General features: G+C 44.0%; 1 protein-coding gene across 3 annotated transcripts in view; it reads left to right on the top strand.

Annotated features, from left to right (window-relative positions):
• Positions 1–20,015, top strand: part of PLXNB2 (plexin B2) — a 323,100-nt gene that overhangs the window by 281,809 nt on the left and 21,276 nt on the right. For all 3 annotated transcript variants that reach the window (XM_073619756.1, XM_073619757.1, XM_073619758.1), the window contains 5 exons: positions 954–1,183; positions 1,540–1,718; positions 3,677–3,743; positions 3,995–4,141; positions 19,376–19,532. In XM_073619756.1, coding sequence (XP_073475857.1) covers positions 954–1,183; positions 1,540–1,718; positions 3,677–3,743; positions 3,995–4,141; positions 19,376–19,532 — 780 coding nt within the window. The remainder of the gene's footprint in view (positions 1–953; positions 1,184–1,539; positions 1,719–3,676; positions 3,744–3,994; positions 4,142–19,375; positions 19,533–20,015) is intronic.

The following is a 20,015-nucleotide window of genomic DNA, read 5'->3' as shown; positions in this document are numbered from 1 at the left end:
ATTGTCCTGCCATCGTTTTTTCCCAAAAGCATGTTCCAGGGAAATAAAGTCACTACATTGTCTTGATGTGGTGAGAGCAGTGAAGATCTATTTAAAGAAAACTGCTCAGATTCGTAAGACTGATGTCTTATTTATTTTGCCAGAGGGTCCTAAGAAAGGACAGGCAGCGTCTAAATCCACTGTCGCTAAGTGGATTTGGCAAGTTATAATTCAAACTTATGATTTAAAGGGAAAGATTCCCTCTTTTCAAGTTAAGGCGCACTCTACCAGAGCGGTTGGTGCTTCTTGGGCAGTGCGTCACCAGGCCTCCATGTCTCAGATCTGCAAGGCCATGACTTGGTCTTCAGTACATACATTTACAAAATTTTATCAAGTAGATGTAAGATGGAATGAGGATATCGCCTTCGGGCCAGTGTGCTGCAGGCAGCAGTATAATTCCTCAAGGTCTGAGGGTCCCCTACGGATTGTGTCTCCCTCCCCTCAAGTAGCATTGCTATGGGACGTCCCACTAAGTAATTACTTGAGGCCCTGTGTCCTATGATGTACCATAAAGAAAATAGGATTTTTAAAACAGCTTACCTGTAAAATCCTTTTTTTGGAGTACATCATAGGAGACAGAACTCCCGCCCCTCTGTTTTATGGGATGAGGGTATATTGCTTATATTGCTTGGCTACAAAAACTGAGGACTCCTGGAAGGAGGAGAGGTTATATAGGGAAGTCAGCTTCCTGTATTGGTTATACTAGTGTCAACACCTGAAGGTAGGCCCATAACCCACTAAGTAATTACTTGAGGCTCTGTGTCCTATGATGTACTCCAAGAAAAAGATTTTACAGGTAAGCTGTTTTAAAAATCCTATTTTTTTTTACAGGTTTAGGCATGTGGACACTAGACACTGACACTAACATTCAGCATGGCATTATATCAAGTTGTTATGGTTTATAATGTTTTTAGATCTCATGATTGAGATGGAAGATCAGACCAGTGACCTCAATGAAGCTGGCATCCCGTTTCTGGATTACAAGACCTATACAGACAGGGTTTTCTTCTGGCCATCAAAAGATGGAGAAAAAGACGTAATGATCACCGGCAAACTGGACATTCCAGAAGCAAGACGCCAAATTGTAGAGCAGGCTCTCAACCAGTTTTCTAATCTTCTGAACAGCAAGTCTTTCCTGACTATTGTGAGTATTGGGTTAATAGCAGTATTTATGAATAGTCTCATTTTCTTTCCTGGTGCCCACATTAGACAATCGCCTTACCTTCTGACTCATAATGCTTTTGCATTTATTAATGTTGCACTAAGATGAAGATGTCTCTACATCAGCATCAGTAGATGGAATTACTAGATACCCAACAATGGTCCTAATATTTCCAAAACCTCTGTAACATGAGGGACAATTATGTGAAATTTTTTAAAAATGTCAAGTTAAATCAGATATGTAATTGTCAATGTACAGAAGCTGCAGCAGGCAGCTTTGTGAGAAAGAAGTTGGTGTTTTTTGTACATTAAAATTGTATACCCCTTGTTCTTTCTTAGTTCATCCATACACTAGAAAACCAGAAAGGCTTCTCTGCCAGGGAAAAGCTTTACTTTGCCTCGTTGCTTACGGTTGCCTTGCATGGGAAACTAGAATACTACAGCGACATAATGAGAACCTTATTTGTAGAGTTAATGGAACAGTACGTGGCCAAGAATCCCAAACTGATGCTCAGAAGGTAAGAGTAAAATTTTGATTGCAGTATATATGTGATATTCAGTATGAGTATGTAAAGCTATTCACACAAGATCCAGCATATTGTCATGTGACCTCTAGTACACACATACCTAAAACACGATGAGTGGGCTTATTTAAATAGAAAAGGGCACTGAGCTTTGAAGATTAGTCAGGTTAGTGAATGAAGAATTCTGACTCCTGTGGGTTACTGCTCTTTTCTTTCACTCTAACTGTGGCATTGGTCTTATGCCTAGTAGATATGGACCGAATGTCGGGAGACCTCAGGCGGTTCAATAAAAAACGTCCGACATTCGGCCCGTGTGTATGTCAGCCGATTCTACAGAAGCCTGCTGTTTGGCTGGCTTCTGTCAGACGAGCATGCAGGAAAACCAGCAGCTGACCGACTCCGGATCAGCGCGCTGATTGGAGTGTTCTGGTGGGAGGTGTCTCCCTCTCAGAACACAACAGCTCAGCAGGGGAGATCGCTGTACTAACGTTGGATCATTAGTACAGTGGCTCTGACCGGAGCTGTCAGTTTTTCAGACTAAAAAACGATTAGTGTATACCAGGCTTTGGTTAAAAATTTGACACAAATTAGTATTTATTTAAAAATGCTTTGTCAAAACTTGCAAGCTTACAGTATGTGGGTTTCCACACATACCACAGCAGCTGGGCATTCCCTGCAAGGTGCCACTGTAGACTCAAATCTTTCTGGTACAGTTGTAGCAACGCATTTTATGGCTTGTCTACATAGATGTTTAAAACTGCATTTGAAGCATGTTTGTAGCATTGTTTTGAATCCCCTCAAATGCATTGTTTTCTTTTCTGAGCATGTTTCACTTTAATTTATTTGACTTCAGTTATGAAGGGAACTTGTAAGAATAGAAATATCAGAGATGCCATTGCTGATTTAATTATAAGAGTGCAGAGGTGTCATCCTGATTGTGGATTCATGGATCTAGAGGAAACATGTAGGATAGAAATTCCAGCAGCTCGCAATATACTGTGTGCATGCTTGTTCTAGGTCAGTAAAGCCAGGATCAAAATGCAAAACCCAAGCGTATGAACCTTTAAAACCTGTTCTGCAGTAGCAGCTCCTATATTTTTATACCTAAATGTTTGCTTTAACAAAAAGCAAATATTGAAAATCTATGTACATAAGGCTTTAAAGCAAGTCTGTCAACCATTTTAAGCTTGACCCCCGGTTCACACTGATGCAATGCGAGAAACACACGTGAATTGCAATTTCCGCATCACACTGCATAGTAATTGCACTGTGTTTTTTGCAGTCTGCTGTGAGTGTCAATTAAAAGTTAACGACACCCCAGAAGCAGGTCACAGAACACCGTACATTTGCCTGAATTGGATCGCTTGGCTATGAACATCCATTCGATTAGATTCCTGTGCAGCAAAAAAAAGGTGCCTGCATTGTGTTCGTGCGATTTTAGCCATACAAAATGATGGTCCCAAATTGCACTGCACAGAATCCCATGTGATTTGCACAGGAATGCAGTATCCCTGTGCGAATCACATGCTTCAAAGCAAGGCTGGCAGGTTGGTTGCTATTGCCTTTGTTAGCCAGAAAAGCCATCTTTGTGATCCCTGTGATCCTGGTTTTGCTTTGCTACATAGGACTTAAAGTTGCTGACCTCAGAGCTATGTCCCACCTTCAGAACTAATACCCGTCCAATCATTATCCCCATGTACAATTAGCATGAGCTCATTAAATGAGCAAGGAGGCTTTTGAGGGCTGGTTCTACTCTCAAAGTGCTAAAAAATTAATGTGTGTGGGCAGTATTAGAAGGAGGACCAAATTATTAGTTAAAGGAATTAAAGTTCCATATTAAATACCACTTCATGCTGAAGCAATATTAACTAGGGCTGGGCTGTTGAACTGGTTCTAATTTTTGCTTTAAACCGTAACAACAAAACATAATTTACCTGTTTTTTTTTTCACAGATCGGAAACCGTTGTTGAACGAATGCTTTCAAACTGGATGTCTATTTGCTTATATCAGTATTTAAAGGTAAGTGCTGGCCATGTTGTCATAGCACAATGAGGCCTGTATGAAATCTGGAGTATAAAGAGGTGTTTTGTCCTGTTTTGTCTGTGCCAGTTTAGCAGCAATATTAAAGACTTGGCTTATGTATATCACAACATGCAGCAACCTCTGTCCGTGCATGAGTCAAGCAAAGCCTCAACTGGGGATAAGGGATTTAGATGTTATTAAAAGCCAATTCCTAGATCTGATATTCTTTTTTTTCATTGGAAATGCAGGACACAGCTGGTGAACATCTATACAAACTCTTTAAGGCAATCAAACATCAAGTGGAGAAGGGCCCCGTGGATGCAGTGCAAGTTAAAGCTAAATACACCCTGAATGATACAGGATTACTGGGGGATGATGTGGAGTACATGCCACTGGTAAGTGAGACCTTTTGTTTGTGACAGAATGAACTGACATTGGCACAACCATGTTTTTATTCTGTTCAGGTAGATGTGAGAATAAACCGAAAGATATAGATGGAAATATATAGAGAGAGAGATATACTGTAATATCTCTATATCTATCTATATATAATCTATATCAAGATAATATAAAATCAGGGTATCCTCTCTGTGCAATAAAACAATAATTGCTAAGCTGTAGACTTATGCCAGCAAATTTTGTGTCCATTCTGGGCACAAGAAGATTCCTAATGATGAGTCAACATACACACCAGACTTCCAAATTTAATAAACATTTATGTATGCTTGAAAGTACAGCCGTGGCCAAAAATTTTGATAATGACAAAACTATACATTTTCACAAAGTCTGCTGCTTCAGTGTTTTTAGATCTTTTTGTTAAGAGTTACTATATTATACTGAAGTATAATTACAAGCATTTCATAAGTGTCAAAGGCTTTTATTGTCAATTACTTTAAGTTTATGCAGAGTCAATATTTGCAGTGTTGACCCTTCTTTTTCAAGACCTCTGCAAGTCGCCTGGCATGCTGTCAATCAACTTCTAGGCCACATTCTGACTGATGGCAGCCCATTCTTGCATATTCAATGCTTGAAGTTGTCAGAATGTGTGGAGTGTTTTTGTTCACCCACCTCCTGAGGATTCACCACAAGTTCTCAATGGGATTATGGTCTGGGGAATTTCCTGCCCATGGACCCAAAATTTCGAGGTTTTGTTCTCCAAGCCACTTAGTTATTACTTTTGCCTTATGGTAAGGTGCTCCATCATGCTGGAGCACCTTGCATTTTTTGCTTGTCACCAAACTGTTCTTGGATGGTTGGGAGAAGTTGCTCTCAGGGGATGTTTTTGTACAATTCTTTATTCATGGCTGTGTTCTTAGGCAAAATTGTGAGTGAGCTCACTCCCTTGGCTGAGAAGCAACCCCACACATGAACGGTCTCAGGTAGAGGTCGACCGATATGGGTTTTTCTCTGGCCGATGCCGATAATTAGAAATCGCGGTGGCCGATGGCCGATATGATACCGATTTTTTTTTTTTTTTTTTTTTTTTTCCCCTTTTATCTCATAAAATCTAACAGTTAGACCCCTTTCAAACTGGGGCGTTTTTCAGGCGCTTTTGGGCTAAAAATAGCGCCTGTAAAGTGCCTGCAAAAAGGCTCCCCTGCAGTCTCAGTTTGAAAGCCCGAGTGCTTTCACACTGAGGCGATGCGCTGGCAGGATGTTAAAAAGTCCTGCAAGCAGCATCTTTGGAGCGGTGTATACCGCTGCTCCACCACTCCTGCCCAGTGAAATGAATGCGCACCGCTGCCGAAGCGCCTGCAAAACCTTTCGACAGCGGTGCGTCACGGGTGCATTTAACCCCTTCCTCGACCGCTAGCTGGGTTTTAAGCGCCCCGCTAGCAGCCGAATAGCGCCGCTAAAATGACGGTAAAGCATCGCTAAAACTAGCAGTGTTTTACCGTCAACACAAGCCATCTCCAGTGTGAAAGCAGCCTTAAGTAATAAGTGATACAGAAATTTTTTTACATTTAAACATTTATTAAACAAAACAAATCTCCAATCAGTTCACTTGTATGTATAATTTAGATTAAAAAAAAAAAATATATATCTTAAGTATTAAATACACAAAAACAGGTAATCAAAACTTTTGGACGAAAAAAAATGGGCTAACTTTACTGTTTAGTTTTTTTTTTTTACTTCATTAGTGTATTTTTAAAAAAGGAATTGCGTTTGAAAGACCGCTGCGCAAATACCGTGTGACATAAAATATTGCAACAACCGCTATTTTATTCCCTAGGGTCCCTGCTAAAAAAAATATATATATGTTTGGGGGTTCTAAGTGAATTTCTAGCAGAAAATACAGGATTTTTACTTGTAAGCAACAAGTGTCAGAAAAGATTTAGTCTTTAAATGGTTAAACTGAGAACTCCTCCACAAGGCGTTCAGTCTTGACAGGCTCCCCAGAGAGGAGAAACAAGTCCTCCATGGAAGACTTCAGGCAATTTGCAAGTTGTGCTGAAGTTATAATCGGCCTTTTTTATCAGCACAATCGGCCAATGATGATTAATTAAAGAACGCCATATATCGGCCGGACGATATATCGGTCGACCTCTAGTCTTAGGATACTTTACTGATGGCAGCGCTCACCTTTTCTTCTTTCGACAAGTTTTATTCTGGATGCCCCAAACAATCAGAAAGGGGATTCATCAGATAAAATTACTTTACCCCAGTCCTCAGCAGTCCAATCCCTGTACCTTTTGTAGAATATAAGTCTGTCCCTGATGATTTTCCTGGAAAGTAAAAATAATACTTTTTTTGTGTGCCCTGAAGCCTTCTTCACAACAATTGAACCTCTCTCCTTGAAGTTCTTGAGGATCCGATAAGTGGTTGATTTACGTACTGTCTTGGCAGCAATAGCCTTGCCTGTGAAACCCTTTTTGTGCAACGCAATGATGATTGCACGTGTTTCCTTGCAGGTAACCATGTTAACAGAGGAAGAACAATGATTTCAAGCACCACCCACCTTTTAAAGCTTCCAGTCTGTTCTAACTCAATCAGCATTACAGAGTGATTTCCAGCCTTGTCCTGGTCAACACTGACACCTGTGTTAATGAGAGAATCACTGACAAGATGTCAGTTGGTCCTTTTGTAGCAGGGCTGAAATGCGGTGTAAATGATTTTTTGGGGGGATTTAAGTTCATTTTCATGGCAAAGAGGGACTTTGCAATTAATTGCAATTCATCTCATCACTTTTTATAACATTCTGGAGTATATGCAAATTGCCATCATAAAAACTGAGGCAGCAGACTTTGTGAAGATGAATATTTGTATCATTCTCAAAACTTTTGGCCAGGATTGTACAAGCTTGTTCATGGGCTAAATGATAGCTACGGTAATTGGTATATAAGAAGCAACATTTATTAACCATTTCCTGCCCGGCCTATAGCAGATTGACGGCCGGCGGTGGTTCAGTTATCCTGACTGGGCGTCATATGACGTCCAGCAGGATAACAGCCGCCCCGCACCCGTGGAGACGCGCATAGCGACGATCGGTGGAGCGGTGTGTCAGTCTGACACACCGATCCACTGATCTTGGTAAAGAGCCTCCGGCGGAAGCTCTTTACCACAGGATCAGCCGTGTCCAATCACGGCTGATCACGATGTCAATAGGAAAAGCCATTGATCGGCTTTTCCTCACTCGTGCCTGACAGACGCGAGTAGAGGAGAGCCGATCGGCGGCTCTCCTGACAGGGGGGGTCTGTGCTGATTGTTTATCAGCACAGCCCCCCCCTCGGATGCCCACACTAGACCACCAGGGAAGGGGGCAACATGTGGATGGCCAGGTATGTACCCCATGGCCATCCACGTGTGCAAATTATGCCCAATCAGTGCCCACAAATGGGCACTGACTGGCACCATTATATCAGTGATGCCCAGCAATGCCACCCATCAGTGTCATCAGTGCCACCCATCAGTGCCCATCCGTGCCCACCTATCAGTGCCCATCCATGCCACCTATCAGTGCCACTCATAAGTACCCATCAATGCCACCCATAAGTGCCCATCAGTGCCGCCTATGAGTGCCTGCATCCCAACTAAGTGGAAGAACAGAAATCCACCTATGGTGGGTCAGTACATTTTGTCAGTTGATTTGTTTGAGAGTGGAATATCTCACTTTTTCTCCCAGACACTATGAAGACAAATTTAGGAAAGCTTGGTTTTATTGGCACCAATTCAGATTCTCCCCATGAAAGATGGTATTGTCACACCCATGAAAATATGCAAGCCTAAACCAAAATAAAGGGTCGAACATCAATTTAGTGACATTGAGAATTATCTTGAAGACATACACGAGTCCTGAATACAACTTTGACTTCAAATGAACAATTAAAAAGGGGAAAAGAGGGGAGGAATATGTGCGGTTTGGCAGGTATACAATATCCACTGAGCTCTTGTAACCACATATAAATGGCTACCACATCTATAAATACACTTCTACATCATAAAAAATAAAAATCATATTTCTTTCTCGAACATCACGGGACACAGAGGCACAGTAATTACTGATGGGTTATATAGGTATCACTGGTGATTGGACACTGGCACACCCTATCAGGAAGTTCAACCCCCTATATAATCCTTCCCCCTTGCAGGGATACCTCAGTTTTTACGCCAGTGTCTTAGGTGATGGACGTGTAAAGATGTCCTGTGCTGAGCTCCAAAGGGAATATCCTGATATCCTATACTGGGGCAAGCCAGGCGAACCGGATCCATTCAAAGTGTCTTTTCATGGCCGAATTGAATGGTACCCGGGCCTCGTGTATGAAGAAACGAGGTTTTACCCGTAATGCTTCTCTTTTTAGAGAGCAGGACCCCGCAGATCAGAAAATGGCTTTAAACTTCCTAATTTCTGGCGAGGTGCTTTACGGTCCCAGAACTGTTGGATCCCCCTACTGATGGGGGCCCCAGTCTCTGACGGTTTTTTCAAACGGAGCCCACCGTGAGAGGTGAAGATTGGGTCTGTGTAAACAGCACCCTGCGGCTGGATAAGGTAAGAGGAGATTCCACAGAATTTTTGAGTTCTAGTGGCTTTTCTCCTTTAAGGTAAATGCATGCTATGCCTATTGTGACCACCGGGGGCTGCCAAGAGCACAAACCTACACATGCTGACTCTGTCTCAGGTGTTGTAATCGCTGTTTATGTCCCAGCGTATCAAGCAGGCTGCAAACAGGTAAGGTGGAAAGGGGGATTTCTCATGTTTGAATGTTCCCCCCCAGGCTAGAGAGGGGCCACAGGGGTCTAGAAAGTGGTTATACCACCCGGGCTCTGCGGCCTAATGGCCACCATCTCTCAAGATAGCCGTTCAGCCAGATCTTGTTACCAGCCTCCCTCCCTCCCCCCCCCCCCCCCCCCCCATCCCCAGTCTTTCTCCGGAAGCATGACAGGAGAGTCGGCAGCGCGGGAAGCGCTCGTTTTTTTCCAAACTCGAGGGGGGGGGGCGGTAGAGGAGGGGGCGGGACGTCAGCACAGGTGCTTAGACTCCCACTCAGGCCACCTGCAGGCTATTAGAGGCACTCTGTACAGGTGCACACAGCCTTCTGAGAGACACAGAGCTGACGGTCGCATGTAAGGTGGGACACAGGCATTCTCCTAGGCAGCATTTACTGAAGTAACACCAGACTGAGCATTGGGTAGCAAGGCTTTTAGCCAGACTACATCGCTCAGTGGGCAGTGTTCATTTGTATACCTCACACCTTGTTGCTTTGCACTATGGGTAGAAGAGGTTCAAGCACCCCAGGAACCAGAGACACTAGGGGATCTCGTTCAGGTTCTGAGGGCCCCCTGTCGGCAGCATCCTCCCCCCCTAAAGATGGGCCAGGGACAGCTAGTCAGGGAGAGCCATCGGGGTCAGGGGCTACACCTGCTTCTGGCACTTCAGCCCCTGTATATATTACACAAGAGGTTTTTTCCTCAACCATTAATGGTCTAGAGGAAAGATTAATGGCCGTGATTACGTCTTCACTCAGCGGAAGAAAACGCACTAGGCTTTCCTCTGTTCCCCAAGACCCTTAGACAGAGGAGCTCTGGGATAAAGGAGATGAATCCCTTTCAGAGGATCGGGATGGGATGGATGATTCCTCTTCGGAGGATTCAGGTGGAGAGGGACCCTCTGCGACTTCCCAAGAGGAGAAAGTCTTAGTGCAGATCCTCACTGGATTGGTCCGCTCCACATTTAAGTTGCCCATACCTGAAACTGCTAAAGAATCCTCTTCTGCTTTGGGGTCACTGAAACCTTTCCAAGCAGCACATGCTTTTCCTGTTCATACTTTACTTGAAAAGCTTATTTATTCTGAGTGGGATCACCCAGACAAACGTTTTTTTCCGCCGAGAAAGTTTTCAACACTTTATCCGATGGAAGAAAAGTTTATTAAAATGTGGGGAATACCGGCTATTGATGCCGCCATTTCCTCCGTAAATAATAGCCTGACTTGTCCTGTAGACAATGCTCAGATGCTCAGGGATCCTGTAGATAAAAGGATGGAATCCCTATTGAAGGATGTTTTCTCCTTAGCAGGATCAGTGGCCCAACCTGCAGTAGCAGCGATTGGAGTCTGTCAATACTTAAGAGACCAGGTTAAGCAGGTCATCAAAGTATTACCTGAACAGCAGGCCCAGGGGTTTGCTAACCTTCCAGCGGCCTTATGCTTTGTGGTTGACGCCATTAGAGATTCTATCGTGCAAACCCCCCGTCTTTCACTGGGGTTGGTGCATATACGTAGAATCCTATGGTTGAAAAATTGGTCAGCCGAAGCACCATGTAAGAAGCTACTGGCTAGGTTTCCATTTCGTGGTGCAAGGTTGTTTGGAGAGGACTTGGATAACTATATCAAGAGAATCTCTTGTGGGAAAAGCACTCTCTTACCTGTCAAGAAGAAGAGTAAGCGTCCCTCTTTCAAACGGACTCTTTCCCCAGCGCCGGGGGCTTCAGCCTCCAGGCTATCTCGACGGCCGCCTCCATCGGGGTCCAGAGACAAGAGTCAACCCCAGGGACAAAAGAAGTCCTGGGGAAAGAAGCCTACTAGGCAAAACACTAAGACCTCTGCATGAGGGGGCGCCCCCGCTCACTCGAGTGGGGGGAAGACTGCGACAGTTCTCAGAGCTCTGGCACGAGGACTTCCAGGACAGATGGGTAGTCTCCACGGTAACCTTAGGGTACAAGCTGGAGTTTCAGGAATTCCCTTCTCCTCGGTTCCTCAGATCAAATGTTCCCAGAGACCCAGAGAAGAAGCAGTCGCTCCTTCTAGCGTTAGAGCGACTTTTGTCGCAGGAGGTCATTATGATAGTTCCCGCAAAGGACCAGGGATTGGGCTTCTATTCCAACCTTTTTACGGTCCAAAAGCCAAATGGGGATGTCAGGCCCATTCTGGACTTAAGGGATCTGAACCGATTCCTAAGGATTCAATCCTTCCGCATGGAATCAATTCGAACAGTAGTTCCCACCCTGCAGGGAGGAGAATTTCTGGCATCAATAGACATCAGAGATGCATATCTGCATGTGCCCATTTTTCCTGCTCATCAGAAGTTTCTGCGCTTCGAGGTAGGAGGGCGCCATTTCCAGTTTGTGGCTCTGCCTTTCGGGATAGCCACTGCACCTCGAGTGTTCACAAAGATCTTGGCTCCTCCTCTGGCCAGATTAGGGGCTCAGGGTATAGCTGTCATAGCATACCTAGACGACCTGCTCTTGATAGACTGGTCGGTAGCCTCTTTGAATGGAAACTTGAGGACCACGGTCAGGTATCTAGAACACCTGGGTTGGATCCTCAACTTAGAAAAGTCTTTCCTAAAACCAGTAAGAAGACTGGAGTATTTAGGTCTGATTATAGATACAAGCCAGGAGAAAATATTTCTACCCCAGGCAAAGATCACTGCTTTGAGAGAGCTGATTCTGACAGTAAGGACCAAGAAGGGTCCCTCAGTCCGCCTTTGTATGAGGCTACTAGGGAAGATGGTGTCTTCATTCGAAGCAGTTCCCTATGCTCAGTTTCACTCAAGAATGCTGCAACACAGTATTCTGTCGACCTGGAACAAGAAGGTTCAGGCATTAGACTTTCCGATGCACCTGTCGCATGCGGTGCGTCAGAGCCTCAATTGGTGGCTCATACCCGAAAACCTGCAGAAGGGGAAATCCTTTCTACCGGTTAACTGGAAGGTGGTAACAACAGATGCCAGTCTGTCAGGTTGGGGAGCAGTTCTGGAACAGGCTGCGGTCCAAGGGGTTTGGTCCAAGACAGAGAGGACCTTACCCATCAACATTCTGGAGATCCGGGCGATACATCTAGCTCTAAAAGCCTGGACTATCAGGCTACAGGGTTGTCCGGTCAGGATCCAGTCCGACAATGCCACAGCAGTGGCTTATGTCAATCATCAGGGAGGCACCCGGAGCCGAGCTGCTCAAAAAGAGGTGAGCCAGATCTTAGTCTGGGCAGAGATGCATGTGCCATGCATATCGGCAGTTTTCATCCCGGGAATAGAGAATTGGCAGGCGGACTATCTAAGTCGCCAGCAGTTACTTCCAGGGGAATGGTCTCTGCATCCCGACGTCTTTTGGGACATATGCCAAAGATGGGGGGTTCCAGATGTAGATCTCTTTGCATCCCGATTCAACAAAAAGATAGACAGGTTTGTGGCAAGGACAAAAGATCCTCTTGCATGCGGGACGGATACGTTGGTGATTCCGTGGCATCGGTTCTCACTGATTTACGCATTCCCGCCTATTCTGCTACTACCACCACGACTCCTTCGCAGGATCAGGCAGGAAAGGAAGTCGGTACTTCTGGTGGCCCCCGCTTGGCCCAGAAGGACTTGGTATGCAGAAATAGTAAGGATGACGGTGGGTTCCCCGTGGACCCTACCGGTACGCCCAGACCTGTTATCTCAGGGTCCAGTGTCCATCCTGCCTTACAAACGCTAAATTTGACGGTTTGGCTATTGAGACCCACGTTCTGAAGAGTCGTGGGCTCTCAGGTCCTGTCATATCTACCTTGATTAATGCAAGGAAGCCAGCTTCCAGGATGATTTATCATAGAGTCTGGAAGGCTTATATAACCTGGTGTGAATCCAGAGGTTGGCATCCCAGGAAATATGTCATAGGTAGAATCCTTGATTTTCTACAGATGGGATTAGAGATGAAGCTGGCCTTGAGTACCATCAAGGGCCAGGTTTCTGCTTTATCAGTATTATTTCAGCGGCCACTTGCTTCGCATTCTTTGGTCCGAAACTTTATGCAGGGGGTGATGCGTCTTAATCCTCCGGTTAAAGCGCCCCTAAACCCCCGGGACTTGAATTTGGTCCTGGCTGTGTTACAGAAACAGCCTTTTGAACCAATAAGTCAGATTCCTTTGGTCTTGTTGACAAGGAAATTAATTTTTCTGGTGGCCATCTCTTCTGCTAGAAGAGTATCAGAATTAGCAGCTCTTTCCTGTAAGGAGCCTTATTTGATTATACACAAGGAATAGAGTGGTACTACGCCCTCATCCTAGTTTTTTACCGAAGGTGGTTTCTGATTTTCATTTAAACCAAGACATTGTTCTACCTTCCTTTTTTCCAGATCCCTGTTCTCCGGAAGAGAGATCTCTACATTCGTTGGATGTAGTAAGAGCAGTTAAGGCCTATCTAGGGGCAACTACTCAGATCCGCAAGACGGATGTTTTGTTTGTGCTGCCAGAGTGTCCCAATAGAGGACAGCCAGCGTCAAAAACTACCATTTCTAAATGGATTCGACAGTTGATCATTCAAGCTTACGGTTTGAAACAGAAGATTCCTCCGTTTCAGATCAGGGCACATTCCACAAGGGCTATTGGTGCTTCTTGGGCAGTGCATCACCGGGCCTCTATGGCTCAAATCTGCAAGGCCGCAACCTGGTCTTCAGTTCATACATTCACCAGATTCTATCAGGTGGATGTGAGAAGGCATGAGTATATCGCCTTTGGGCGTAGTGTGCTGCAGGCAGCGGTACAGGGTCCTCAGCTCTGATTGCACCCTACTTGGTTGTGGTTCCCCTCCCTCAGGTAGCATTGCTCTGGGACATCCCATCAGTAATTACTGTGGCTCTGTGTCCCGTGATGTTCGAGAAAGAAAATAGGATTTTTTAAAACAGCTTACCTGTAAAATCCTTTTCTTTCGAAGGACATCACGGGACACAGAGGTCCCGCCCCTCTTCTAATACACTATATTGCTTGGCTACAAAACTGAGGTATCCCTGCAAGGGGGAGGGATTATATAGGGGGTTGAACTTCCTGATAGGGTGTGCCAGTGTCCAATCACCAGTGATACCTATATAACCCATCAGTAATTACTGTGCCTCTGTGTCCCGTGATGTCCTTCGAAAGAAAAGGATTTTACAGGTAAGCTGTTTTAAAAAATCCTATTATTGCAGCTTACCAATCCTTAGATCTGGTGGCTGCATTAGTTTTCTTTTTTTAGACTTTTTTTTTTTCCTTTCGTTTTTTTCGTGTTGATTCGCTAGTAACACACTTCATGTCCTAGAGTGAAAACATTCACTCGATGTATCTGTGGAGGAGCAGTGTTGTCACCTTAGGACAGGAAGTATTTTCAGATTACAAACACCTTGCCCTCATTTCATCACCATTACATATTCAAGTGTTCTGCGGATATATTTTATTGGACATAGTAATTAATACTTTTGTTGCAAACACAGTTGATTGGTTGGCTATTAGCACTTTAACCCCTTTCTGCCCAGCCATTAAATCCTTTAACATGGATTTTACGCCCATAGGGTAGAAAGGACCGGACAATCACATAACCACGCTGATTGGCTGTCACAGTGGTCATGGATCCGGTCCTGTTTTCACAGCCTGGTCATAACGGGTGAGTGTGCTTTCAGCACAGAAATCTCTGTCCCCCCCCCCCCCAAATGCACGCACACATACAGTGTGTAGATATTAAAGTCCACCCTCTTTGCTGCCACACGCATTACGTGGGCAGCAAGAGGTTAACCAGGTCTCTCTGGAGTCTGTGATCTGATTTGGTACCATCCCAAGTCAGAGCAGGCTCTGTTCATAAATATTGTACATATTTCTTTATTTGCTTTAAAAAAATGTTATTGCACAGTTGTATTACATATTTGCAGTATTCGCTTTACAGAGCATCATACCTCAAATCAGGACAGAACAAAGAAATGCCTAGAAATATTAAATGAGCTAATTTGTTTTAAAAGTACAATTCTCTTCCAAAGCAGAGCTGAAACAATGACACTCTCCCCATTATATAATTATATCTATAAGCTTGGCTCTTGTTCACCTTTCATTAAGCCTTCCTGTTTTAGTTAATCTGTTTACTCTTTCTGTTTTCACAGTTTCTCCTTTTGTTTTGTTTGCTCTTAATTTACCTAATGCCTTTTTAATGTTTCCTGGCCACATAGTAAGTTGCTGATTGTTCCCCCATTATAAAGGCTACCATTTGTAAGCAAACATTTTAAGATAATGCAAAGATGACAGATGATCGTCTCAGTACACTAACTTTAAAGCTAGCCATAGACTGTGTACATTTGGGGATGCAGCTGAAATTTGCTCAGTGAGTGACCCTGCTTGGTTCGACAGTACTTGATCATTCGTTTTTGTCGAAGGAGCCTGCTGGAAAAGTTTGACCAAACAGTAGCTGTATCCAATCAGGTATTTTGACAGCCAGTGGGGCCGGCTGCCAAATACAAAAGGTGCAGTGGGAGATTTGTTCATCTGCCCTGTATAGGCTGGGGAAAAAAAAATGAGCATATGACCAGCCTAGAGCAGTTGTAAAGCCTCCTTAAAAAAAAACAAAAAAAAAAAACCTCCCTGCAGATTTAAGTCGTAATGTATTAGTATGCACCCCACATTTGTACATACAGTGGATATAAAAAGTCTACACACCCCTGTTAAAATCATTTAGGTTTCTGTGATGTAAAAAAATGAGACATAGATAAATTCAGAACTTTTTCCACCTTTAATGTGACCTATAAACTGTACAACTCAACAAACTGAAATCTTTTGGTGGTGGTGGTGGTGGGGGGGGGGTGCATAAGTGTGCACACCCTCTTATAACTGGGTATGTAGCTTTATTCAGAATTAAGCAATCGCATTCAAACTCATGGTAAATAGGAGTCAGTACAAGCCTGTCATCAGGCTGATTAACCCCAAATAAAGGTCAGCTGTTCTAGTAGGTCTTTCCTGACATTTTCTTAGTCGCATCCTAGGGCAAAAGCCATGGTCCGCAGAGAGCTTCCAAAGCATCAGAGGGATATCATTGTTAAAAGGTATCAGTCAGGAGAAGGCTACAAAAGATTTTGCAAGGCATTAGATATACCATGGAACACAGTGAAGACAGTCATCAAGTGGAGAAAATATGGTATAACTGTGTCATTACCAAGAACTGGACATCCCTCCAAAATTGAGAAGACAGCTGGCCAAGGAGGCTGCCAAGAGGGCTACAGCAACATTAACCTCTTGCCAGCCGCCCACCATCAAATGACGGAGAGATGGTGCGGCTCTTGTTCTGGGAGGATGTCATATGATGTCGCCCCAAAATGGCCACTATCGCGTGCCTGCAGCAATCGTGGCCGCGCCGTGTTGCTAGGATATGCCACGACCCCGATCTCTCTAAAGAGCCGTGGCAGAGTGTGTGGTGAGGAGTGCCGATCAGCGGCATCTGGGCAGATAATCAAGGCACTGATCATCAATGCCTCCAGTCAGTGCCTGCTCATCATTGCTGCCTATCAGTGCTCACCAGTGCCGCATATCAGTGCGGCATATTAGTGCCGCCTATCAGTGCCCATCAGTGCAGCCTCATCAGCGCACATTAGTGAAGGAGAAAAATTACTTATTTACAAAATTTACTGACAAAAAATAAGAAAAACTAAAATAAGTAAAAAAAATAACCCCAGCAATGATTAAATACCACCAAAAGAAAGCTCTATTTGTGTGACGAAAACGATAAAAAATATTCATTTGGGTACAGTGTTGTATGACCGCGCAATTTTCATTCAAAGTGCGACAATGCTGGAAGCTAAAAATGGCCTGAAAGCGCCCTGTATTGAGGTGTTTAAAAGAGCTGCAGGAATATCTGGCAAATACTGGCTCTGTGGTACATGTGACAACAATCTCAATGTCTGGTCAATGGGGTAGAGTGACAAGCCTTTTCTTATGAAGGAAAACATCTAAGCCTGGCTAAATTTTGCAGAAACGCATCTGAAGTCTCCCAAAAGCTTGTGGGAAAATGTGTTATGGTCTGATGAAACCAAGATTGACATTTTCGGCCATAATTCCAAAAGATATGTTTGGCGCAAAAACACTGCACATGACCAAAAGAACACCATACCCACAGTGAAGCATGTTGGTGCTCAAATGGGCCTTAGTCAAGGTAGAGGGAATTATGAACAGTTCCAAATACCAGTCAATATTGGCACAAAACCTTCAGGCTTCTTCTAGAAAGCTGAACATGAAGAGGAACTTCATCTTTCAGCACGACAACGACACAAAGCATACATCCAAATCAACACTGGAATGGCTTCACGAGGATAAGAAGTTTTGGAATGGCCCAGAGCCCAGACTTGAATCCGATTAAAAATCAATGGGGTAATCTGAAGAGGGCTGTGCACAGGAGATGCCCTTGCAATCTGACAGATTTGGAGTGTTTTTGCAAAGAAGAGTAGGCAAATATTGCCAAGTCAAGATGTGCCATGCTATAAGACTCATACCCAAAAAGACTGAGTGCTGTAATAAAATCAAAAGGCGCTTCAACAAAGTATTAGTGTAAGGGTGTGCAACCATATTATTTTATTTTTTTTTATTTTTACTTCCCTCCACCTAAAAGATTTCAGTTTGTTGTTCAACTGAATTGTACAGTTTATAGGTCACATTAAAGGTGGAAAAAGGGGTGTGTAGACTTTTTATATGCACTGTATGACAGACGTACCTGCAAACAGAGCCCTCCAGCACTGTTCTTTCCTGCCTCCCCCTGGCCATGGCGCTTCAATCTTCACCTGAGCTTATCTTCAGCTGCTTGAATGGCTGGGCCGCTGTGATGTCACTTCCCGCACATGCACACAGGAGTCACGTCGCGGCACACGGAGCAGGCCATAAATGTGATTTTTTTTTCAAATTTGGACGTTACTACCATTTTAAGATGAGCTCTGTCCTGGCTGCAGCCAGTGGGCACAGTTTGAAATGCAGGTGCTTCCATGCTTTTTTAATGTGCACATGAGCAGAATAAAAAATGTATACATTCAGCCACATATCTGCACATTATTAAATGGAACCTGTTGCATCAGTGTGGGATGCTCAAGATGGAAGCGTCAATTCTCTCACTCTAGAGAAACATGCTTCCAAAACTGGGAAGCTGAAACTGGCCAAGGCTGGTCATACATGATTATTTTTTTTCATTCAACATGCTGGTTGGGTGAGCCAATTCCCCCATCCACACATTCAAGGTGGATGGGGGAATCCTTCCTGCTCTGGTATTGGATTTTAATACACTTATTTGTGTTGCATGCTATAGCCGGTGGCACTGATTGAGATAAAGCTAACAGGCTGGTTGTACACAAGTCAATCTATGGATCGACTTGTGTACAACCAGCCTGCCCATACTTGGATCAAAATTCGACAGTCCCTGCTGAATCAGCTGAATTTTGTTCCATATATGGTCGGCTTTAGTGTGTGTGATTTACAGATGCATTATGCAGCCTGTGAAATGAAAGGCAGCTCTTGTCTGTGGTATCTCGTACAAGAAACTAGTTTTCCCTTTAGAACCATCTTGACATTTACCTTGCATGAGAAGAAGAGAAATACCTAAATGTGTCATCTTGTGCATGTTAAATACAGAGAGTGGTTGTAAAGGCACAAGGTTTTTTCATGCATTCTATGCATGAAAGTAAAAAAAACCTTCTGTGTGCAGCAGCCCTCCTAATACTTACCTGAACCTCCTCTCGTTCCAGAGATGTCCAAGAGAGCCTTGCCTCTCCGGGGATTCGCATACCTGATTGGCTTTTGGCAGCAGTGAGAGCCATTGGCTCCCACTGCTGTCAATCACAGCCAGTGAGCCAATCAGGATAAGGATGGGGCGGGGTCGAACCACAGCTCCGAGTGTGAATGGACACACAGAGCAGTGGCTCAGCTTGGCTGCCCCCATAGCAAGCTTCTTGCTGTGGGGGCACTTGGCAAGAGGGAGGGGTCAGGAGTGCCGATGTGGGACTCGAGAAGATGAGGATCTGGGCTTCTCTGTGCAAAACCACTGCATAGAGCAGGTAGCTATAACATGTTTGTTATTAAATTATTGTTTTTAAAAAAAAAAATACCATTTTAACATGAATTCTATGGCTGCAGGATTTGCACACAGAAGTGTTAGCTAGGAGCATCAGGGCACCCATGTTCCTCCTTTGATCACCAGAATGACAAAGCCATGCACTTAACCAAAATATGCAGCATGTAATCCAAGGTTTATGTACTGTATAAGCATGAGCAACAAACAGACCATGCTTTGGGCAGCTTGATGCTAATGCACATTAATAAAACCCGGAATCGTATCCTGCAAATTTAGGATGTCAATAATATAAAATATGTTGCATGGAATTTTTTTTTTTTTCGCATAACTGTTCTTGGAGAAGAGTATCAACCACCTAACATGTTACTACCTTTCTTCTGCAGACTGTTAACGTCATTGTGCAGGATGAGGGATTAGAGCCTGTGCAAGTTAAAGTATTAAACTGTGACACCATTGCACAAGTTAAGGAAAAAATAGTCGAGCAGGTTTACAAAAATCTTCCTTACACACAACGACCAAAACCAGACAGCTTAGCACTGGGTAAGTGTGTATTGTGAGAGTGCATGATATTGGTACATGTTTTATGTTTTGCTTTACCTTCATGTCTGTGTGTTCATTAGTGTTAAGGCCCGGTTCTCACTGCTGCGAATTCTAGTGCGATTTTGATCCGTTTCAAATGTATTGATTCGCATGTCATCTGAAATATTGTTTTTAATGAAAGTCATTCACATCAATGCGATGTGATTCTGATGCGGCTATAAAAAAAAAAGGGCCATGTGCAAGTTTGATCTGGTGCAGTGCAAATTTGGCTCCATAGACTTTAATGGGACCTGACTGAATTTCCAGTCCTGTATTCACATCAATGCTAATCCAGCCCCTGGTCCTCCACTCCTGTCAATAGCGGGTTGTTAAGGAGTGGTCGGGCCGCCGTGTCCTTAACAACCGGTGACTCGTCGGCTGTCAGTGTGTTACTCGCTGACAGCTGAAATGTAAACAAAAAAATGGCGGCAATGAAGATTTCTG

The sequence above is a fragment of the Aquarana catesbeiana genome, linkage group LG03, assembly GCF_042186555.1.
Source record: "Aquarana catesbeiana isolate 2022-GZ linkage group LG03, ASM4218655v1, whole genome shotgun sequence".
Taxonomy (NCBI): Eukaryota; Metazoa; Chordata; class Amphibia; order Anura; family Ranidae; genus Aquarana; species Aquarana catesbeiana.
The sequence above is the reverse complement of the archived record's forward strand: the minus strand, read 5'-3'. Positions and strand labels throughout refer to the sequence as shown.